The following is a 25,379-nucleotide window of genomic DNA, read 5'->3' as shown; positions in this document are numbered from 1 at the left end:
TGTGGTCAGGGTTTTGATTTTTGTCGAGCCTTCGACTTTTGTCAAAAAAGCGAGACATAGCAATCCTACATTCCGTCGGCGTCGTCGTAGTCGTCGGCAGCGTCCACAAATATTCACTCTGTGGTTACAGTTTTTGAAATTTTAATAACTTTCTTAAACTATCCTAGATTTCTACCAAACTTGGACAGAAGCTTGTTTATGATCATAAGATTATATTCAAAAGTGAATTTTGTAAAAAAAAAATTCCATTTTTTCCGTATTTTACTTATAAGTGGACCTAGTTTTTCTGCCAGGAAACATTACATTCACTCTGTGGTTAAAGTTTTTGAAATTTTAATAACTTTCTTAAACTATCCCAGATTTCTACCAAACTTGGAAAGAAGCTTGTTTATGATCATAAGATAGTATCCAGAAGTAAATTTTGTAATAAAAAAATTCCATTTTTTCTGAATTTTACTTATAAATGGACTTAGTTTTCTGCCAGTTAACATTACATTCACTCTGTGGTTAAAGTTTTTAAAATTTTAACAACTTTCTTAAACTATCCTGGATTTGTACCACACTTGGACAGAAGCTTGTTTATGATCAAAAGCTAGTATCTAGAAGGAAATTTTGATAAAATTTTGTTCCATTTTTTCCGTATTTTACTTATAAATGGACTTAGTTTTTCTTCCAGTCAACATTACATACATTCTGCAGTTTAAGTTTTTAAAACATTTATTAGATTCATAAATTATCCTGGATTTTACCAAACTTGGACAGAAGCTACTTACAATCAAAAGATAGTATAGAGAGGAATATTTTTATTAATTTTTTTCCTCATTTTTGTTGAGCCTGCGATTAACACCAAAAGTAGGCGAGACACTGGGTTCCGCGGAACCCTTACGAATTTTTATTAATATTTGCTCTTTTGGGAGATAGTTGCACTTTGTCATTTTTATGCCCCATTTATGGGCATTATGTTTTTCGGTCTGTGTGTCTGTTCGTTCGTCCGTCTGTCCTGCTTCAGGTTAAAGTTTTTCACATTAAAGTTTTTGGTCAAGGTAGTTTTTGATGAAGTTGAAGTCCAATCAACTTAAAACTTAGTTCACATGTTTGCTATGATATGATCTTTCTAATTTTAATGCCAAATTAAGAGTTTTGACCCAAATTTCACGGTCCACTGAACATAGAAAATGATAGTGCGAGTGGGGCATCCGTGTACTATGGTCCTACTTTGACTTTGTTATAATACAGTTACTTCAGAGTGGAGTGCGGGGCATCACTTTGTCTAGTTTTTTAATTGAGATTGTGTTTTTGAAATTTTTAAAACAGAAATTTTATTCATTGAACTCCTTGTGCAAATGATTCCTACACAGAAACAAGTTTTACTGTGCTTAAATACTCAGTGATCTTTACTCATTCATAAATCACCTGAAATAGTTTTTCAAGTTCAATTCAAACTGCTCAACTATTAAAAAAATTTCAAGCAATTGCTAGTGAAAGGTTGTTTAGTCATATTAGTATAAAGCAAGTTTAATGTAATATAAACAAATATTCTACCATCCAATTAGAGTTATTAACTTTCTTTTTCAAATAAGTTTGCAACAATTAAAACACTTAGTTACAAGGAACAATTGTTTTACTTGGATATGAAAACAATCACAATGAAAATTTGCCAGTACTTAGATATGAAAATTTCCATATTTATAATGACAGTTTTAAAAAGTTTCTGTAATTTTTTAGATGGTTCACTTTAACAGATTTTTTTAAAGAACTATTTAGTAATTATGATAATGGATTGTTTGGTGAAATACAAGTCTGAACAAATTTTAAGTGGACTTTTAGAATTAATACCTGAATTCCTTTTCATGGACATTATTTTTTTTACAATAAGCAGAGTTGTAGTAGACGTAAGCTCCATGGTCCCTGTTGCATGATTTTTTTCAGACCTCCTACTTTTTGCAGTTCATGCATCCCAGGGCCATCTCATTCTTTTTTTTTAACTTTTATTTGTTATAGCATCTTACAGCATGTATCAGAATATCAATAATTCCCTGGATACAATTGTTGGTCATCTAGTTAATCTTTTTACCCTAGCTCCAAGGGTGAGGGGGTAAAACTGGTTCAGCTCTGTCAGATAGTCCAATTCTGTGTTGGTCCATCTGCTCTGTGAAATTATTGTCACTTTTTTTCTCAGGAACTATAAACTAGGTCATCCTGAAATTTTGTATCAAGCTTAATGTGAGTATGGTATACTGTCTGATGCATTTTCAAACGAATTGCTTATGAACTTCAGGGTTCTAGCTAGAATTTAAGGGCAGAGGTGCACTTTAAAAAAAAAATTGGAATAATTGAAGGCTTTAATGTTTTTTGTTGGATTTATGGTATTTTGGGTTGTAAAAGCTTTAACAAGTAGAAAATACAATTTTTTTGCACTGAAAAATACTTATTTTCCTTCAGAAAACAAAAAGCATATAGTGCAGGAGCAAAAGGTCAGAAGGGAGCACAGAGAGGACACAGAGGCACTGTGCCCCTCTAATTTGGGTCTGCAAGTGCTATGACACTAAACTTCATGTATACCAAATACTTATATATTCTAACACCCAATCAGAGTTTCCTGAAATTTGGTATCAAGCTTTATGTGAGCATATTCTATACTGTGTGATGTGTTTTCACAGCCATTGCTTATCAACATCATGTTAACCAATAGTTTTCATGGTTTTAGCTAGGGTTTCATTGGTGAGTAATAGCTTACATCTTGTTGTCCAAGCTGTTATTGTAATTACATCTTGATAAGGATATTGACATGCATAAAATCTATTAATTATCTTTTTACTGTTAGCAGCTGTTTATGTAAACAATATTTCTTAAATAAATCAAATTTAAAAATCTAGCATTTTTGACAAAACGGGAGACACCCAATTCAAGACTTATTTTTGTCTTATTCGATTTATGCTTGAAATAGATATCATACAGCATGATGTTTATCATTGCTATCATTATTGATACCATGAAAGGGTTATTTTTCAGTGAAGATGTTGATATAGTAAGTTTTCAAATTCTGGAATTATTTTAAGATGTTGAATGACATCTTTTCATATACATGACATACTTAATAAAGGTTTTTGGCCTCATTGCACTTCCCATTAGATACGAAAGCTCTTCATACAAGGTGGCCCTGAATATGCATGCAATATTTGCCACTAGACATTAGGCTAACAAAAGTCAATCTTTATACAATAGCAAATCTTGAAAAACAATGTCCAGGAATATATCCTCTTTTTTTAAGTATCAAATTAAGATGCAACATAATATTTTATCCTTAGAATTTGATGCATTCAACTGTCCTGAGGTAACATAATATTTTATCCTTAGAATTTGATGCATTCAACCGTCCTGACAAATGCCTGAAGTAACATAATATATTATCCTTAGAACTTGGTGCATTCAACTGTCCTGAGGTAACATAATATTTTATGTGGAGGACTCCTGTACATGTAATGATAAAAAAATTTGCTCTTTGCATACATGTACTCTTGGCTTTTTCATTGGACCTAAGGATTGAGAACCCTGGTTTAAGCAAATACTGACATTAGGTATGAAGAAGATTAAATGCAAATCTGCCTAAGAATCAGGCAGTGGTGAAAACATGACAAACAAAAACCTGCTCAAGTTTACATTCATTTAAGTTCAAAATGTTCAATGGTGCATGAATATAACATTCATTTCCTTTATCTGTTCTGTTATTTCAAGATATAATTTGGATGAAATGCACTAGAAATTAACAATTAAGGGGAGCTAACTCAGTAATTTGCTATCATTCTAACCAAAAAGTATCTAGAGATTACTCGATTAGCAGACACTCAGAAACAAAGACCTACCATTTCTAACTCAGGATGAACATGATGAAGTTAACACCAAAATAGGATGATTAGGTCCGAGGGTTTTTTCTGCCATGTTTTGATATTCTTCTAAATTGCCTGATTCTTACAAAGACTGGCACTTTATAACATTGAATAAGGTAAATATAAAACCATCATTGGAAACCAATGTTTATGTTTTACTCCTATGGTCATAATGATAATGACCAAATGCTGAACCTGTCATTTAAGATTCATTAAAGGAAAAGTTGCCAAATATCATGCCCATTATGGTATAGAATTTATTCAAACTCTTTAAAAAATTTATTTAAAATGTATTAAAACATAATCATGATAATTCAAAACTTCAAAACATCCATAGAAAACAAAACACAATGTATGAAATCGTTATAAAGTATAAACACTTTTTTGTGTGTATTCACACTGGACGCCATCTAATTAACCATAGGCATGACCCATGATTACTAAGGATGGACGTGTGACCCCATTTGGCATAATTATTATGAATATAAACAGACAGGTAAACACAAATACAAATAGACAAGTAAGCACATGCCACAGTATAATGTTGATTTTTTCTCAGTTCTGTTTGATCTCATTTTATAGATAAAACATCTAAAATAAATTTAAATCATTTACTCATAACCTATAAAAGACTGATTTTTTTGTGGGTCGAATCAACCAAGGAAATTAGTCTTCCTGTCGCTGTCTTCCCTAGTTATTTCACCTAACATTGGTTTCAATCACTGGACATGCTTGCACATGCCCAACAATCTCCCACTAAGGGTTAGATTGAAGGTTGCATGCATATGGACCCAAATGAGGTTGAATTATTGTCTTACAAGACGATAATATATATCTACGATGTTTTCAACTTATTTTTACAAATTGAACCAAACTGGCTGCTAAAAGCAAATTATTATTTCAATATTCAGCTTTTACAAATGTTTGAAACAAAACAAATCATACTCTAATTTCTGGTCTTATTATTAGCTAATGCCCCTTTAAGCTTTCAAAAAGGAAGGACATTTAGAAATCTAGATTTCCTGTTTTTACAAAACAAACTTAACCTAGTAGTCTTTACATGTAGAATGTTCTGTTTGAGAGTTTTATTGTATGACCTAATTGGTTGACAAACATTGCTGTTTTTTGTTATTGACATTTTAATTATTTGGCTGTATTATATATTTGTTTGCAGTGAAAGCAGTATGTTTATAACACAGAAACGATTCATACTAAAAACTTGTGGTAGGACGACTCTGCTACTTGCCATGGAACCATTAATCAGATTGGTACAGGAGAAATGTGGTGACCATAAAGTTGTGGTAGGTTATAGATGTCCCTAGGGTTTTGTTGCATGACTGAAAAAAAGGCAAAGTTACTTTGCCACCATTTTCTGCCATAGGTCATGTATATGTTGTCTGCCACCCCTTAGACAATGTGAATTAAAAATCTTCTGTTTTGAATCCACTGAGCCAACTTAGTCAAAATCATCTGTAGGATGAATAGTTTATATATTGATCTGATAATCTCTCAGATCAATCAAGATTGCTGAAGTTACTAGGAAAATGTAAAAATAGAATAAAAGTAATAAAAGTAATGAAAAATTCCTTTTATTTATTTTTATGTGTTTGGAAAAAGTTATAGTGATGATCCCCATTAAGAATTATGGTTAAAAACCACCAACTCCCATCAAATAAGGCAGCCATTAATGTTCATAAATATTATTGATAGAAAATGTTTGAAAATTATAAAAAAAAAAAACCTAAAATGGGGCATATTTTGCAACAAATTTTTTGATAAATATTGCATTTATAATCAACATTATCATGGTTATTGACCAACAAGCATGAATTATGACTGCCTTCATTACTTAGATAGCAACCTTAGGACAAAATTTCTGAAAAATTATGTATAACATGTTACTTGTATAATCGATCCACTTTAAGAATTATTGTTGATGTCCTTGATCGTCATCAACCATTGTGCTAGAATAGAAATTTTTACAAAATTCATTATTCAGCGTGTATCAACCATTGTGCTTGAATAGAAATTTTTACAAAATTCATTATTCAGCGTGTATCAACTATTGTGTTAAGATAGAAATTTTTACAAATATTCATTATTTGGTGGTTCGAGCAAATTTGATATTTGAAAAGGTCTTTTAGACTTCCAATGTAAAAATATGAAAGGGCCCTACACTAATTAAACCAATGATTCTGAACAAAATAATATGCATTCATTGTTTTGGGGGGAAAATGACTGCAATCTTTTATTTTGTGTTTTATAACATGCACACAGATTCACTGCACACAGATACAATATTTTTGCATTTGAGATAAATATTCAATTGAAAAAAGCTAAGATTTTTTCTTTCTGTTTGACAACATCATGCATAGTGGTAATATTTTCATTTGATGTCATAACTACAAATATTTCTTAATCTAAAGGTCAAAACATGCGAATCACATACTTATTTTCATGAAGTAATCTATTAGTAAAAAGTCAAAATATATTTATTATTTTAAATATGCATATTTATAGGATGTGTTTTACTCGAGGAAGAAATTTGCAAAGCCAGAGCAACAACACAAGATACACAGAACTTTTGAAGATGAGGTAAATCATCAGACTATTTTTTAAACTGTCTTCTTCAGTGCAAGCCTCAACCTATCATTCTGACATAAATTTAAAAAAAAAGATTACTGTAAATTCAGAAATTATTGCAATGTTTTTATTATTGCGAAAAATGCGACAGGGTTGTAATCGCAATAATTTAAACTCGCATTTTGAAATTTTTTATATGAATTAAACAGGATTTTTTTCAATATCGCAAAAATTAAAATCGCATTTTATTCTAAAATGACAACATCGCAATAATAAATGCACGCAATAATTTCTGAATTTACAGTATATAAGAACATGAAGAACTTGTACTTGTTAAATGTACATCATATAATTACACATGGCACATTATGCAGTAAAAAATATTCAAAACAAGAGTTCAAGGCTCTTTTGCTCTCTTGAATCCTAGGGTCTTCAGTGAGACCCAAAGTCTTACTCTGTAGGTAGTCTACAGAAGTTCTAACAAGTTTCTAGCATAGATGTAAGCTCCAAGGTACAGCAGGGCTATCAGTGAATCTATCATTGAAAACTTTTTTAAATTTACCAAAAACAATCCAGCTGTTTATAAGACATTAGTATGTTAGTTACAATATATTAGAATTCACTGTCACTATTTACTTAGTGCATCTCATATTTAATGAAAAACTGCTTAAATTGCCTAATCTTTTAATATTCCCACAGATATTTAGATCTGAACAACATCCCTATGGAAAAGATAATTGTGCCACATGATGTCATATACACAGATGTTAATGCAAGTCTGTTGTCTGATTTTTATCGACATATCAATTCTAACATGTTTATAACATCACAAACGTGTGTGCTTATGTGATCACAAAGAGCAAATCCAGCTTATAGTGTTGTGCTTATGCTTGGCAGGCAGGGAAATGAGTGTACCTGTTTTGTGTAATCATCTTCTTAGTACACATACTTAGAACCAAAAGGCTTCGAATTTTACAGGATGATTAATGTATGTAGCTTCATGACCTAACTTAGATATTTATTTGAAGAATTACTGAAAATTCTCGAAATGGTGAAACTTTCTTCATTAGAGTCATTCATATTTATTTAGCCTTTCAAATTACTATCACAAGTATTTCAACCTGGCTCCTTTAGTCTCTTACCCATTTTTACAATTTCAGGGGCCAAGTGATGGCTTTTATCAGTGCCTCCTCTATTGTAATATTAATTCAGTCATGTCAGTGAAGTGTGTTTTTCTTTCAGGTACACCACCTTGATCAGTTGTTTAAAAGTAAGTAGTTTCTGACCAAAGATCTTGTATTCTAATGCAAAATTAATGAAACACATTTTTCATTGACTATGATAATTGTATGCTATTAAGTATGAGCAAAGGTTTCACTTTGCATGCTTTGAGTGAGATGTCATGTTGAATTTCCTCAATGTGACCTGATCAAGAATGTAACCAGCTTGGAAGACATAGTATGTAAGTGTAACAGATAACGTGAAACTTGATTTATATGATATGTTTTTATCTGATATTAATGTGCCAAAATCATTGAAAAAATGTTTTTAAATTTTTTATAGACTTTTATATACACCTTAAATATTAGAAAGGGTATCACTGGTTTGTTCAATAGTATTTAGTTGACTATACTAAGATTTTGCCCTTGCAAAATTTTTGCTGTTTAATAAAAAGATCTTTGAGACAAGAAACACAATTATTTGTATGAAAATGATGAAAGGAGAAGGTATGATCTACCAAATAACATACTTCAGATGTTCATAAGACATTAGTCTGTCTGACATGTTAATATATTCATTTTTAGCTCACCTGGCCCAAAGGGCTTTTCTCATCACTTGGCATCCGTCGTCCTCTGTTAACTTTTACAAAAATCTTCTCCTCTGAAACTGCTGGGCCAAATTTAACCAAACTTGGCCACAATCATCATTGGGGTATCTAGTTTAAAAAATATGTCCGATGACCCCGCCTGCCAACCAAGATGGCTGACATGGCTAAAAATAGAACATAGGGGTAAAATGCAAGTTTTGTCTATTATTTTGAAAACTCTTATAAATAGAGAAAATCTGACAGTAACATAAATGTTCAGAATGTTGAACCAATTGTCCAAAATATGTCAAAACTGTCAGACAACTTCTTGTAGGAGTTATTGCCCTTAAATGACAAATTTTACCATTTTTTTCATTTTTGCCTATTATCTTGAAACTGTAATAGAGAGAAACTTTAAATTGCAAAAATGATCAGCAAGACAAGTTCTATAAATAAGTCTAGCAAGGTTGAAATTGTCAGTCGACTCCTTATTAGAGTTATTGCCCTTTGATTTTTTACCAATTTTTTGTGTTTTGCCATATATCTTTAAAATTATAATAGATAGATAGAAACTTGAATAAGCAAAAATTATCAGCAAGACAAGTTATAGAAATAAGTCTAATGATCGAAATCATCAATCGACTTTATTAGAGTAATTGCCCTTTGATGATGATTTTTACCAATTTTTTGCGTTTTTGCCTTATATCTTAAAAATTATAATAGATAGATAGAAACTTAAATAAGCAAAAGTAATCAGAAAGACAAGATCTACAATTAAGACAAAATTGAGGAAATTGTCGGACGACTCCTTATTGGAGTTATTGCCCTTTACTGACGATTTGTACCTTTTTTTTTTGCGTTTTTCCTCATATGATAAAAATTATAATAGATAAATAGACACTTTAAATCACAAAAATGATCAGCAAGGCAAGATCTACTAACAAGTCAAATTATGCCGATAAAGTTAGTAGACTGTCACTCTTTACAGGAGTGATTGCCCTTAAATGAGGATATTTTTTACCCTCTTTTGTGTTTTGAGCAAAAAGTGATGAAAATAGAGAGAAACTAAACGATTAAATGATCAGCAATACAAGATCAACAAAACAGAGATTTTTGTCATGAATTCTATTCTCGTCTACAATGTTGGAGAGTGTCCTTTGTTGAATATGCACATAGACCAAGGTGAGCAACACAGGCTCTTTAGAGCCTCTAGTTTGTCTTATATTATTGCATGATGGCTTCAAACTTCTTACATTTAGTGCAAAACATCAAAAACTGCCAAAATAGCCTCATTATCAGAACTTGCCATTAAAATTTATATTTGAGCAAGAGCTTAACCCAAAAAGATGTTAAGGCGTATAAAATTTCTTTTTGGGTAAAAGCTCTTGCTCATATATATATTTTGACAAAAACTATGTGTGAACTGGCAATTTTAGGTAAAGTTCATAAAATTTTATATGCCATACTCAGCCATAGCATGATTGCCTTTTGTTACGTAGTCTCAAGGGATCAAAATCGGGATATGTCCGGCTGGCACAAATATTTTTTGGAAGCCCGGTGCCATATTGCGGTCACAAGTGACCATTCTGCACTAAAAGTTTCCAAATTAAAGCAACTGGTTCATTTATCGATAAAATATTTATAATGATTTTATAAAGACATGAATAAGTTTATTTTTTTTGTAATTTCAGGGGCCAAATAATTGTAGGTTTCATAATGAGTAAACATTAGATATCCCTTGATATCAACTTGAGTCATTTTATTCAATATAATAATAAATAAGCCTATGCCAGTTTATTATTACTATTTATATTAAATAACGAGAGTTGATATTAAGGGATATCCAATTTTCACGAGTTGTTAAACCTATTTCTCCTATGGTAAACATTCACTTCGTATTAAATAGAAAAGTATGCTTTTGCACATATCAGTAAAACCTCATATGTCCTCATGGTCCTGTTCTGGTGTCAAACTTTAATATTCGACATTTTAAAACTTTATGTACACTTCAGAATGTAATAAAATTTGACAAAAATAAGATTTCCAGATAAAAAATGTGAGTGTTTTATATATAATCGAAGAAATTATATATCTCTGTTGCCATGGAGGAATGTACATCGTTTTGACCTTTGAAAATCATCAATGACATAACGAATAACCGATGGAAAAGTTGCAATGTTGTTTAATGATGTTGGATAAGCCAATCAAATTAACACATTTTTCGTATCACTTTTTTGTATCAATTGCAGTGCATTGTGATGCGAAAAATATCTGTTCATGCGAGAAATAGATAACAGGCCACCAGCATAAGAGAATGGCTCTTATCATATCTCCTCATATTGATTGATGTAGAACAAAATTTTAATAGAACCTGTATATAAATGTTATTTGTAGATGGCGCAGCTTACACACTTGGGAAGATTAATAAAGACTGTTGGTAAGTTGATTATAATATACAGTTCCAATGTTTTTCACACACAAACATTTTATTGGACTTTTTCCCTTTTTCAAAAACCTATATATGCTATATCTATACACAAAACACACATTTCCTTTTATGCAGCAGAAAGCAGTAATTTTATGGCCATTCAAAATAATACCGCTGTATAAGGGTGCAGACTGATATACATGTACGTTGTCCATAGATGTCACCACATTCAGGGATAGGGATTTAGGGGAGGGGGTATTTCATCAACTACAGAAAAGGGGTTTGATGTAACTTCTTATAAATATCAATTGGGTAATTCTCAAACACACATATTTTATTCACATTGGCATAGAAATATCTATCTTTTACTTTAGCTTTAAAAGAATATAGTTCTTTTAATTTTACACTGATGATTTAATTTGAAAATATTCCAGATACATACAATGACATATAATAACCAAAGTTTCAAAAGCAATAGTATTACTAATTTTGCTTTTTAAGTACAAAAGCATTTCAAAGTATTCACATGATTCCATATCAAAGTATTTTAATTTATTTTCAGTATTAATAATATATCGTTTATCACAAAACATACCTTTTTATGAAGGAAAAACTGATTTTATCGAATTTTTACTCTTATAATAAATTGAAAATAGAGCAAAAATGATAGCATGAAAAGTTTGATTTAATTGTTTATATCGATCTTACTGAAATTATTTATTTTGTCCTCTTGAACAGGTTATCGGACCAAATGAAAATTGGTGCTTAAGACCATGGCCAAGGATGAACGGACGGTCATGACAAATTTTGATTGGCTTTGAAAGTATGACTACATTCACAAACTCAGTTTTCAAACTGAAATTTGATTGGTCAATTTAAATTATAACTGGGGTTCAGATTGGTCATACATCAGCCAGTTATATTTGTTATGACCCAGGTTGTACCTTTATACAAAGTTACCTGCTAATCACTCTTTGTGCCTTGCAATTAAGTAATGCTTAGTGTAATAAAATTTAAAAAAAAAACTGTTCTTAAATTTAATAGTTGATAGAAAAACTTGAAATATTGATTTTCAAGAAAAGAATGTGAAAGAGAAGTCTGTTTATTATCTGGTCTGTATCAACATGATCAAAGACAGTCCTTTGTGATAAGCAGTACTACTCAGTTTTTATTAAAATTGTTATATATACTTTAGTCTTTACTACACTTTTATAAAGTAAATTCCTCTTTGAAGAAGGTATTACTTCATTATAGAGACAATACTGTAGTATAAGATAGTGAAATCATACCTACCACCTGAACTGTTTTTTTTTTTGTCTCACCTTGATGAAATTGGGAAAGAGAGACTTAGAAGTGCTATTTCCGGCAGCATCAGCAACAACAATGTATTAGTTTGTCATTAGGTCAGTAAATGGGTAGCCACTAGTAGTAGGTCATTGATATTTGGTATGCAGTTGTATTAGTATTTGCACATCTCATTTCCATGGAGATTATTTGGCCCTTTTCCTCAGTCATGGTCTATTGACTTTGAAACTTGCTTAGTTTACAAGTCAAAGTTGTGATTAGGTTAGTTTAAGAGGAACCACTAATGGCAAGTCAATAATATTTGGTATGCAATTGTATTAGCATTTGCAAGTCTTATTTCCATGGATTTTATGTGTCCCTTCCACCTCATAATGGTTCATTGACTTTGATTTTTTTGCATAGTCTACATGTCAAAGTTTATGTTTAGGTCAGCTTAAAGGGAACTACTTATGATAAGTCAATGATATTTGGTATACAGTTGTATTAGCATTGGCATTTCTCATTTCAACAAAGATTATATAATCCTGCAGTCTGTACCTTTAGTTATGATTCATTATCTGAATGTTTTGCATAGTTTATATGTTAGAGTATTGCCATTTTATGTTTTAATATTTGCATTATACTATCAAAATTACATAAAGGCGAACCATATCAACAGTTTATCTGGTTCATAGATAGAAAGTTCTATAATCTGACACCAGTTGAAACAATGATAAGGCACTTTACTGTTGGCAACTTGCCAAGGTTACTAACGTTATCTATACCACCGGCTCTGAACATTTTAACATTGTATATATGATGTATAGTCCAACATAATTTGAAATCAGTGAAGTTTCTTTGACTGAGTAAATCTGGTTTCTACCCAATTTTGGACCACATTTCAAATAACTGTGATATATGTTTGCTGAATGTCCAGTTGCAAATATTTCATTCATATTCAGGACAATTTATATATTACACATAGCCAAACAGATGTCTCCCTCAGTAGTCAGTATATATATGTCAATGCTGGATGGGAGGGGTTCAGGTGACCATGTTTCTATATCCCAAGTCAACCTTTGGGAATTTAATTTCAAAAGTTCAAAGGTAATTTGCCAAGTTAAATCTGAAATTGATGTTGGCAAAATCTATAAGCCTATCTGAAAATAGATTGATCAATAACTGAGATTTCAACTACATTACTAATGAAAGTCAGATAAAAAGGTCCATAAATAGCCTTTAATTGTAATAGTTGATTGCAATCCACTCACATGATCCTAAAATCTGTCAAAAATTCTAGAAAAAAAGGAAAAAGTCCGCACTCTCCTGAGATTTATAACTTTGTGTATGACCTGCATTTTCCTTTTCAAAGATTGTCAGTTATTCCTGTAGAGAGTTTGTATATATCTCACCAGGAAAATTTCTGCTACTACCAAAACCAGACATATTATTTGTATAAAGCACTATATGTATATGATCTCCGATATCTCCTCTGCTTGTATTCATATTTAAAAAAGGGAAGAGAAAATTGTATGTATCTGAATGTTTTTACAGACTATAATGTAAATATATATTTGTACATGTATTGGAATAAGTGAAATTACTTGAGATAACTGGTTTTTGAGTTTGATATATAAATATATATATTTTGATATATGCAATATATATGCATTATGATTCTTAAATGAATTTAATAATATACACTGGGTAAAGACTGAAAATACTTTTGTCACATTGACATTCACAACTTTTTCTTCTTATTTAATGAAATATGACAGAATTGTGCATTTATCTAGGATACTTCATAAGTTATCACAGTTGAAAATTAATCAATAACATTATTGAAAAATCTATATGTAGATCTCATTCCTGTAATTAGAGTGTTCCATACAGTTTTCTTACATGTTTTTAAAATAAGGGATAGAAAAGTCATGATGATACTATAGCCTTAGATATAAGAAATTATTTGTCTGCCCTTCCTACAATAGAAGACCAGGGGCATTATGTTTCCCAGCTTGTACATCCTTGTGTCCTTTTGTCCATTCTTCCTTCCCAATATACGTGAAAGTTTTTTGTTAATGTAGGTTTAAATTAAGGTTTAAGATACGTATGTAGTATACCATGAAGTTGTGGTCACACATTTTCAAACTTATTACACATGTTCTGAACTTTTCAAAATAATTTTCTGAAAATGGAAATGTAATAGTGTGAGATGTCCTATTGACACATTTCTTAATTATAATAGCTAATAATTTTGTTGATATTTCTTCATGGTCAGGAGTAAATTGTCAGAAATTCTTGATGATTAACGAAATACCGAAAATAATATTACAGTATATTTCCACACAGAAAGTGGTCCTTTAACCTTATATATTGGGCCTTAATAGTCATTCAGATTAACTTTTAATTTCGGGATATAGAAAAGTTTTTACACACCTGATGATGAAACTGATAATCATATTCAGACAAAGAGCCCAACTGTTTATTATTTCTCTCAGCTCTGCAGTTATTGTCCTAATTCTTATGGAAACAACAAATCATTGAAGAAATTTTTTGTAATTGAATCAAGGTAAATTAGAAGCACAAAAACAAAATTTAGAAATAACTTTTTGACCGATTTATTGTTGATAATAAACAGATACAATCACAATAATTTGGTTTTTGTTTAAAATTAGTATTTGATTTTGATCTTTCTTTCAAATTATAATCAGGAAAAAAGTTTGTAATTAGGTTTTTTCAACTTTATATAAATCTAATACATGTATATGGTACAATTCTTAATTTGACAGCTTTTTATTTGTGAATGAAATCTTGAGTAGTTATATTGAATGTTTCAGGCACTTGTACATGTTGGAAGATGTACCTGGCGTGAAAGATCCAGATCAGACCATTGAAATATCCTTTAAAATACAAATCCAATTAACATTTTAATGAATTTTTTTACCTTTTTCTTTCTCTTTTTATTTTATTTTTTTTTTTCATGATTTTTGGAGGGATGAAAAGGGGGTGTGTACTATATACGGCTAAATACGGTTTATCATCTTTTCTTTACTGTTGTACTACAAATATCTATATATGACCATATGGTGGGGTTAAACTTGACTATTTGAGATCTCCAGGTATATGATATATGTTGAACAAGTCTTATATTTTCTTTTTAAAATAAGTGCCAAGGTTTTAGGGATTAAATTTAATGGCTGATGATTAAGAGATTGTTTTTAATAAGGAGATGTGGTATGATTTCCAATAAGACCATTATGTACCAGAGTTTAAATGCATGGATGTTTATTTATCTCTCTAAGCATACTTGTATTTGAATGCTTTTAATACAAATGTTTTCGCTCAATTCATGTGCAGTTAGGGAACATCAACTGGCAGAGCCAGCATTTTACTTGTCTTTATATGTTACTACAATGTACTTAAAATTTATCCTTAACCTATGAACCTTTTAATGTGGGACATGTGTCCAGAGAAGATGAAGATATTTACCAAGGAAATTTCAGAAAATGGTTCAGAAGCTACAAAGGTAGTAATCATGTATTAAGTCTTGTTATCTTTCAGCTTAACTGAAAATTTTTATTGGATAGGGGTGAAGGTAATTTTTCTTGTTTGATAAATATTTTTCTAGAAAGAAAACTGCATCAAAGCTATAAAAGGCCCGGCAATGACAAATATAAAACAATTAAAAAGAAAAATTTAACAGCCTGATTTATGTACAAAACAATAAACGAAAAACAAATATGATATACGACAACAAACAACAACCACTGAATTACAGGCTCCTGACTTGGGACAGGCATACAAAAATTAATTTTGTTAAAAAAACAAGCATGTTTTAAATGAACATAATGAACATAAAACATAGCCTGAAAATTCATTTATTTTTTAGAAATCTGGGATAATTGATATCATACCAGGTCTTCAGATTGACGACTTCTTGTTTGAACCATGTGGATATTCTATGAATGGAATTCTGCCAGGGGTAAGTACAAGATACTTTATCTATGGGTGAATTCTGCCTGGATTAAGTACTGGGTCATATTTAACACAATATTTATACGCCCAAGGGTATTCTCGGACATGTTTTTCTACAGAGCCATTTTATTTGCTTCTGATTAAATGCCATTTAAATATCCCATTTCATTCTTGCAACAATTTTAATATGCACTAGAAAGGTGTATCATGCCCTCTTGGCACAGCTGTTTATTTATTTATTTTGTTCATCAATTTTCCATTTAAACATAGTATGAGTGTAGGAAGACATACAATATGTAATAGAAATTTTTTGAACTGCATGACTTTATCTGAGGTAGTGTTAAATTTCAAATAGAAGCAATTCTTAACCTCGTATCAATTTCTGAGGTTTTGTATTTCAAATAGAAGGGAAACTCAACCTTATATAGATATCTAACTTAAAGTTGAATTTCAAGTAGAAGTGATTATGAACTGTTTACGGTATGGTTTTGCTCATTGTTGAAGGCTGTACGGTGGTCTATAGTTACTTACATCCTTGATGGATATTTGTCTCATTTAGGATCATATCAAATCTCCTTATCTTATATTCATGTAAATTTCTGAGGTAAAAGTTGAATTTGGAATAGAAGTTTTTCAGATTTTCATGTTAATTTCTCAATTACTACTAGATAGTGATGAGTTGTAAAGTGTGAGCACTTTTTAATCTGTTCAACACCTACTTCTTGTTAAGTTTTCTGATACTTTGAATTACGGGGTGGGGTAAACCTAACTCAACAACATGTTTATTTTTCTTTTCTAGGGATATTACATTACTATTCACATTACACCAGAGCCACATTGCTCCTATGTTAGTTTTGAAAGCAATGTTCCTCAAGTAAGTACTGTTCAAACTAGAGAATTTTATTTTGAAAGAGTTGATTAACATACTCCTAAATAGATTTGGTGCATAAGAGTTGTACTTTTCTATCATCACACAAATTTTGTTTTGTGTAAAGTAGTACTGTACAATGTTAAAGGGGCACTAGCTACGAGATATATGAAAAATCTAATATATGATTTTTTTTTTTTTTCAATCATTAATGAAAGTGAAATAGTGAAATAGTTATTCCCTTTTAGCCGCCAGGATGGTTCAATTTTGTCAAAATAAGCTAAGAAACATTGATGATGAATTATTCACTTGCAAGTGAATAATTCTACCTCATTAAATCTGTATTCATGTGAACTTCAATTTAACCCCTTATCTAGAGATGGATAACACGTGAATTGTAAGTGTAAAGTTATTTAAAGGAAAAGAATGTCATCATTGAAAGTGAAACAAAGGTAAATCATTTGATTGACTGATCTGATCCATAAAAAATCATTCTTATACAGGTAAAAACGATGATAAACATATATTTTTATCTATAATATGAAATTAAACAGACCTTGAAAAATGCAATTGCACGAGTTCGCTTAATCTATTTATATCTTTATTTATGTTTACATCGCTTATATGGTCATCAGATGACTTTGGAGGTCAACTTGATAGTTAATTAGATGGCGTCTAGACTAAAATACACACGAAACGAAGCTATGTGTTATCATCCCATGTACTGTTAACTGTTTATTTTAGACTTTTAATAGTTTGGATAAATATTTTACATTGTTATAAATCAAATATGAGAATTTGAGTCAAATCGGTGAACATGAATTTGACAGCTAGTGCCCCTTTAACACTAAGTTCCTAGAGATCACAACAGTTATATGGAAAACAAATATTTTACAATATACATGTGGTCACAAAGAAGAACAATTTTGTATAAAAAATATATCAAGGCAAACAAATTCTTTTTTTTGTTGTTTTTACAAAATTTCATTTTTTTTATCAGGGAAAATTCTTTGTGTTGCTGATTTTTTTCATAACTGTAGTTGACACACATTACTGAAACTCTATTTTGATTGCCCTCCCCAAATCTTAGTTTTTTGTCGAGCCTGCGACTTATGTCGCAGAAAGCTCGACATAGGGATAGTGATCCGGCGGCGGCGTTAGCTAACTTCTTAAAAGCTTTATATTTTAGAAGGTAGAAGACCTGGATGCTTCATACTTTGTATATGGATGCCTCATGTTACGAAGTTTCCGTCAGTCACATGTCCAATGTCCTTGACCTCATTTTCATGGTTCAGTGACTACTTGAAAAAAAAGTTAACATTTTTTGTAATGTTAAATTCTCTCTTATTATAAGTAGTAGGATAACTATATTTGGTATGTGCGTACCTTGCAAGGTCCTCATGCCCGTCAGACAGTTTTCACTTGACCTAGACCTCATTTCATGGATCAGTGAACAAGGTTAAGTTTTGGTGGTCAAGTCCATATCTCAGATACTATAAGCAATAGGTCTAGTATATTCGGTGTATGGAAGGACTGTAAGGTGTACATGTCCAACTGGCAGGTGTCATCTGGCCTTGACCTCATTTTCATGGTTCAGTGGTTATAGTTAAGTTTTTGTGTTTTGGTCTGTTTTTCTTATACTGTATGCAATAGGTCTGCTATATTTGGTGTATGGAATGATTGTAAGGTGTACATGTCTAGCTGGCAGGTGTCATCTGACATTGACCTCGTTTTCATGGTTCAGTGGTCAAAGTTGAGTTTTTGAGTTTTTGGTCTTTTTTTCTAATACAATATGCAATAGGTCAACTATATTTGGTGTATGGAAATATTTTATGATCTATATGTCAGTCGAGCAGGTTTTATATGACCTTGACCTCATTTTCACGGTTCATTGCTCAGTGTTAAGTTTTTGTGTTTTGGTCTGTTTTTCTTAAACTATAAGCAATAAGTCAACTATATTTGTTATATGGAAGAATTGTTAATTGTACATGTCTGCCTGGCATGGTTCATCTGACCTTGACCTCATTTTCATGGTTCATTGGTCAGTGTTTAGTTTTCTTGGTTAATGTTAAGTTTATGTGACAGTTGTAATAAAGCTTTATATTTAGGACTATCAACATAATATCAATGATTAGTAAAGAAGGCGAGACATTTCAGCGTGTGCACTCTTGTTTTATATATATATAGTTTCTTTGCTCTCCCAACGTTTGATATTTGATATTTTTGACTGTCTAAATGTTACGTATCATTTCTTAAGCTTATTCTAAAAACATGCATGTGCAGAAAAAATCCTAATCGATAATTTTTAAAGGCTGCTGTAATAAAGTGAGTTTTATTTCGTTTGCAGGAATCATATTATGATTTGGTTCATAAAGTATTGGGTTGCTTCAATCCAGGGAAATTTCTGATGACTGTCTTCTCTAACAAGGTGAGTATCACCATGCAAGTAATATAAAATTCCATTTATAAACCTGTTAGTCACCCCTGTGTATAACCAAACCAGTACAGCTAAAGGCTTCAAAATGAGTGAAAATTGGATATCGTTTGATATCAACTTGAGTTATTTAATTCAATATAATAATCAACGAGTCTGTGTGAGTTTATTATTATTATTGAAATTAAATAATGATAGTTGATATTAAGGTATATCCAGTTCTCACAAGTTGTTAAATTTATTTCACTGTAATATGGTAAAAAATTATCTTTTTGTTAAAAAAAATTTAGGGCAAACATTGTACTTGCCTTTTGCACCTAAACAATATGACATCAGAAGTTTGCTTCCTGTGTTAAACATCTTTAGAATAAATTCAAATTTGAAAAAAAGAACATTTTCAGGTGAAATATGTGAGTGTTTTGTATATTATTGAAGAAATCACAAATCTTTTTTGCCACATGGGAAAAGAGTCCATTATGACCTTTGAAAGTCATCATTGACCTAACATGTAACCCATGGAAATTGTTGCATTTTCGTATCACACTGCAACATAGGCCAACCAAATTAACCAATTTTTCATATCACTTATTCATATACACTGTTCAGTTTGATACCAGAAATATCTCTCTTCATGTTAGAAATAGAAAACAGGCCACAACCATAAGAGAATCCTTTTTATCTCATTAATTCATTGTAAGGTATGACCTTCACATGACTACAGTTCTGTGAACGAATAGATAAATGTCAATATATCATTTCTTTGTTTTAGATTTCCATTGCCAAAGAGTCTCACAAGCATTTTGAAGATTTGTACCGGTTGAAAGGCTATAAGAGGAAAGATCATCAGTTCTGTGCCTTCCAGAACTACAATCTTACTTACACCATGTACACACGACCAATCATCTAGGAGATGTGGTCCGGAAGTCTCCCAATTGAGGTCCAGAATGTAGATAATGTGTGGACTCAATGTAGCCTTTGCAGCTGTCCTGGGAAACTTCCGCTTTATATTTGTAGTATTAGATTTGCTTTCAATATTACTATATATTTATTTGTAACAATGTGTGTGTATTATGTACATCTTTGGGCTACTTCTAAAACAAGAAAGAAGTACCACTTAAGATTCAATTTCAACTGTCAGAAACCTAGATAAATTGGCTTTACCTTTGATAGACTTTTCCAGCATTTTGTATATTTAAGGTCTGTTTTAGGATCATGATTGTTATACTTAAGAATACTACAAATTTTTACTTTTAAGTTTTTTATTTGTAATAGTGGAATATGAGGTTTTTTCTCATATTAGTTTTTGTAGCTAGTGTGTTTTTAATTTCTTTTATTGAGCAAAATTTTCTTTTTGTTTAACCTCAATTTATTTTCACATTTTCCGAAGAAAAAGTTTTATGGTTTAATATCTAATAAAGTGCTTATATTAATACAATTTTGAATTAAATCCTAATGATGGTACTTGAGGTGGGTACCAGTGTGATTGAAATAAATTAAAAAATAATAAACCGGATTATATGATTTTTCAACAGGTTACCTTTTCTGTGGTAGGACATCCTGGTACCAAGTCAAGTAAGATCAAGGTAAAGAAGTAAAACCAAGCTTTCAATCGGTACAATTTTGGGGGAAAATTAACTGTTTTACATTTTTTTTACACGACAAAAGCATCGGAAAACAGTAAACTTTCCCCTTAAATTACACCGATTTTATGTTTGATTTTACTTATTTTTGTTGCTCTTACAGGACCGAGTACCAGGATGTCCATCCAAAGAAAAGGTAACCTGTTGAAAAATTATATAATCCAGAGTCAAAAGTCAGTAAGATGAAAATAGTCTATTATAAGATCTAGATATGACATATTTTAAGGGCCTTTTGTGCTAAAACAGCAAAGTTTTACAAATTTATACGAATTTGTTCGAAAAAAATGTAAATGCAACTTCACATTTTAAGAATATTCACTCAGATTTTAAGGTAAAAAGATGACAAAATTACAGTAGTTTCGATTTTTTTGTCAGTTGGAAATATCAAGTGTATGCAAAACCATATGAAAATTTATAAGAGGGGTGGTTTTCAAATTGACAAATACTGTGGAAAATCATCTAGTGGTTCTCATATGAGTTCTATATTTGAAAATCTGAAATCCAATTAAAAAACAAAAATATCTATCCTTCTTCATAAACATGCTTAGAAATCTCCTTTATATGCTATCGTTATTTCATGTATTGTCATACCATGGGTCCTTATTTATCTGGTTTCAGTTTTGTAATATTTCAATTTTGATAAAGACAAAATTGAAATATTCCAATAGCAATTTTTTGTAACTTCCTCAAAATGCATTTACAGAATACAAATACAAAATTTGAATGTGACTTTCTGAGGGCATTGATAGAATTTTGTGTTCAGATTTTCAACTGTTTTGTAATATTTCTGTTTGGCCAGTAATGTTTACATTTATACATCTGAATTTTCTATATGCATGGCTGCCTTGTTATTTTTATGGAAAAAGGCAGTCAGTCAAAATCATTTGAATACTTAGTTGTTTGTGGGATAATTATTAACCATGGCTTTCATTTAAATATAGGTGTGAATGTGTTCATTTCCTTTTAAAGGCTTGTGCTCAGATTTTGTCAAAACCACAAAATCAAATATCTAGGTAAATAGTTTTTCCTCAATCCATGAAAATAAATAAATCAAAAGTATATAATTTTTAGCCATCATGGCTCTTCCAAAACTGATCATGTAGGGGGATTGAAGCACTTAATTAATGGGGGATGTTTGCATTTATTTTCCTTAGAATTTTAGTAAAATAAAAATCTAATATTATGGGTTGTTGGAGTATTAAAAAAGTGACTCCATGTCCCCATATGTTTAATTCTGGAACATATATACAATACATGTACAAAGTATTTGCTCCTCAAGACAATTTTCATTTTGATTAAAATCAGATCTTTTACACACCCTAAAAAACAAATCTATCAGAACATAGTGAAAGATCTGATTTTAATCAGATTGGCTTATTTTAAATTAGATTTTATAAAGGCACTTAAAAAAACATTTAACTGCAGTCGTTGACATCAACAAACATGTCATCTGGATGGACTTGTTTTCTATAACTGTGTAAAAACATTGGAAATAAAATTTTAACACTTCAAACCATGAAAATGTTTCATTGTAAATTTTGTTATTGTAAAATTAAACCAAACCTGGCCCCAATAAATAACAATAATTTTTCTGTTTTATCCAAAAAGTTGGTCTATGCTGTGGTTTTGAATATGGGTTGTGCTTGAGAAGCTAAAAATACTTTGTCTTAGACTAAATGACTACATGAAACTTTTAAAATGCTGTACTTTTATAATTGAATGTGATGACTGAGCTATTTAGCATATTTGAATTACCGTGCTTTTACAGGAAGATTTTTTGTCCCCCGCGTAACACTTTGTGGGGGACATCGAAATACCGGGCGTGTGTCCGTCCGTCCGTTTGTCCGTCTGTCCAGTCTTGTTAGCACTCTCACAGGTACAATTCTTGCCAAATAATTATAAAACTTATACTTTAGGTTAATATCAGCAATATCTCGGACAAGTTCTATAATGATGGCCGATCGACTTTTTTAAAAGAGTTATGACCCTTGGAAATATTAAATTTATGGAAAATGGCCTCATTAGCGCTCTCACGGGTACAATTCTTGCCAGATTTTATATAAAACTTATACTATAGGTTAATATCAGCAATATCTTGGACAAGTTATATAATGGTGTATGATCAACTTTTTTTAAAAGAGTTATGACCCTTGGAAATATTAAATTTATGGAAAATGGCCTCGTTAGCGCTCTCAAGGGTACAATTCTTGCCAGATTTTTATAAAACTTATACTACAGATTAATATCAGCAATATCTTGGACAAGTTTTATAATGGTGGACAATTGACTTTTTATTTTGAAAGAGTTATGACCCTTGGAAATATTAGATTTATGGAAAATGGCCTCGTTAGCGCTCTCACAGATACAATTTTTTATAAAACTTATAGTATACTATAAGTAATGCCCTTGAAGGTCTGTTTGAAATATTTAGTATACAATAAAAAAACCTTTTTTGTCCCCAGCACAAGCTTTTTATTTATAAATTGTTTTGAAGAACAACAAAAAAAGTTTTTTTTTTTTAATTATTGCCCCTGGATAGATAGAATATGTGCAACGCGGGGGGACATTGGAACTCTATTCTTTTATTCATATTGCAAAGTATATCTGATAATTGTTATGACAGTAATATATATACATATTTATTGTTTTCCAATTACTTTCTTACTTTTGTTAAATCATCAGATAATTTGGAATTTTTCATATTTTTGTATACAATTAGTCAACAAATATACTCTACTTAAATCTGTCGCCTGTTTATTTGAAAACAAATCTCTTTGTCAAGTGTTCAAAATGTTGTTGAAATATTTCATGTTAAATATATATACCGGTAATAACAGTACATAATAGACATTTTTCTTTTGTTAAGTTAACAACATTGTTGAAAATATACTAGTTTGTTGTTGAAGACATATAAAGTTGTTAAATATAATCATATATATATTGTCTTGTTAAAAATTTGTCAACAAACATTTCAGATATCTTGTTCTTGTTAAAAAGTCAGAATTTTGTGTAATGAATATGTCTCTTAAAAAATTATGTTTTTTACCATTTATGACAGCTACTGAATTTTATTCTACCATTTAAAATTTGTTATAATTGATCAGTTGTGACATGTGGTTGCATTTGAATATGTTTAATATGAAGATGTGATGGTTGTTAAGTTCATCTTTATTAGTTGTGTTCATATTATATATATTCAAAGTATCAATTTCGAAGGAGAAAAAATCCAATTGTTTCTTTCAGAATTGAAAAGTTATTGAAAGTAATAAAATAAATGCAGATTGACTTGTTTAATATGGTAATCACAACTATTTAATGTCAGATGGCCGGATTAAAAAAATAAAATATGTATAGTGGCCAAGATATGATTTTGATAATACAGTATTGAGTTAAATTTTACCATTTGGGTACAATGATCAACGTACATATAGAGTCTTTTTTTAAATTTACTGTAAAGTTGACAATTCTTTCCATTTCTTCAGTTTATATATAAAAAAAAATACCAAAATCAATACTAATAGCATAATACTCAGTCATTTGCTCACAGTTTATTAAGTGAAATCCATATGAATAGCTTTGGAAAGATAGTTATGTTAACAGAAATAATCCTGATAAATGATATATGCATTCTTACATTGTGAGTAGTTTGTTAACTTTCTCCTATTAAATGAGTCTTGTCAAATTGGTTGGTTGTTTTATTATTGTCTAGCATGTAACAAAAATCCCTTGGTATGAAACACAGTATTACTTTTCTGACATTAACAGCATCATTATCCATTGTACTGTGGATTCATTTCTTTTCGTGGGTACCAATTTTCGTGGATTAAGGAAAACTTACGTGTTCGTGGATATTTAATTTCGTGGTTTTGCCGAAGTCTGTATAACAAGCCTATAGAATTTTTTTTATTCGTTGAACATTTAATTTCATGGTTCACCTGTACCCAGGAAATCCACGGAAATTGGTATCCAACGAATAATAATGAATCCACAGTAAATATCTTGATGTTTTATTCCTTCATTCACATGGGTTGAGAAAAACTTATTCACTCAAAAGCTTTGATAAGACCTTGTCAGCAACGATTTATAATAAAGTCACAAGTTGGTATGTTGATTAATTATTAGGCCTTGACCTCATTTTGACTCTAGTTTTATGTTAATGTTTTTTTAGCTTCATTAATGTTCCCAATAACTATGCAATACTGTATAATATACATATCAATTTAGTATGTAAATTCTTGTTAAAAGAATGATATATGTTCGTCTGACATGTGTCATTATACATGGGTCTAAGTTTCTTTGTTGATTAATTTTTGTCTTGCATGTGACAAAATTTGCAGAATGTAAAACACATGGATTACAATCTGACAGCAGTGTAACCAATTGTATGAAACTTTATACATGCATTTCAAGGGCTAGAAGACCAGGATGCGTCTTACCATGTATATTAATATTTTCCCGCGTTTCGATCAGTAT

The 25,379-nt window shown here is 30.7% G+C and overlaps 1 protein-coding gene across 1 annotated transcript in view; it reads left to right on the top strand.

The window, feature by feature from the left end:
- Window positions 1–24,591, top strand: part of LOC127725654 (S-adenosylmethionine decarboxylase proenzyme-like) — a 41,432-nt gene extending 16,841 nt beyond the window's left edge. The window contains exons 3-12 of the mRNA XM_052232759.1: window positions 5,062–5,188; window positions 6,408–6,482; window positions 7,713–7,740; window positions 10,672–10,714; window positions 14,827–14,884; window positions 15,435–15,515; window positions 15,879–15,971; window positions 16,764–16,838; window positions 19,180–19,260; window positions 20,036–24,591. Coding sequence (XP_052088719.1) covers window positions 5,062–5,188; window positions 6,408–6,482; window positions 7,713–7,740; window positions 10,672–10,714; window positions 14,827–14,884; window positions 15,435–15,515; window positions 15,879–15,971; window positions 16,764–16,838; window positions 19,180–19,260; window positions 20,036–20,173 — 799 coding nt within the window. The 3' untranslated portion in view covers window positions 20,174–24,591. The remainder of the gene's footprint in view (window positions 1–5,061; window positions 5,189–6,407; window positions 6,483–7,712; window positions 7,741–10,671; window positions 10,715–14,826; window positions 14,885–15,434; window positions 15,516–15,878; window positions 15,972–16,763; window positions 16,839–19,179; window positions 19,261–20,035) is intronic.
- Window positions 24,592–25,379: the final 788 nt, after the last annotated feature.

This window comes from Mytilus californianus, unplaced genomic scaffold (genome assembly GCF_021869535.1).
Source record: "Mytilus californianus isolate M0D057914Y unplaced genomic scaffold, xbMytCali1.0.p SCAF_15, whole genome shotgun sequence".
Classification (NCBI taxonomy): domain Eukaryota; kingdom Metazoa; phylum Mollusca; class Bivalvia; order Mytilida; family Mytilidae; genus Mytilus; species Mytilus californianus.
This window is presented reverse-complemented; position numbering and strand designations above follow the sequence as displayed.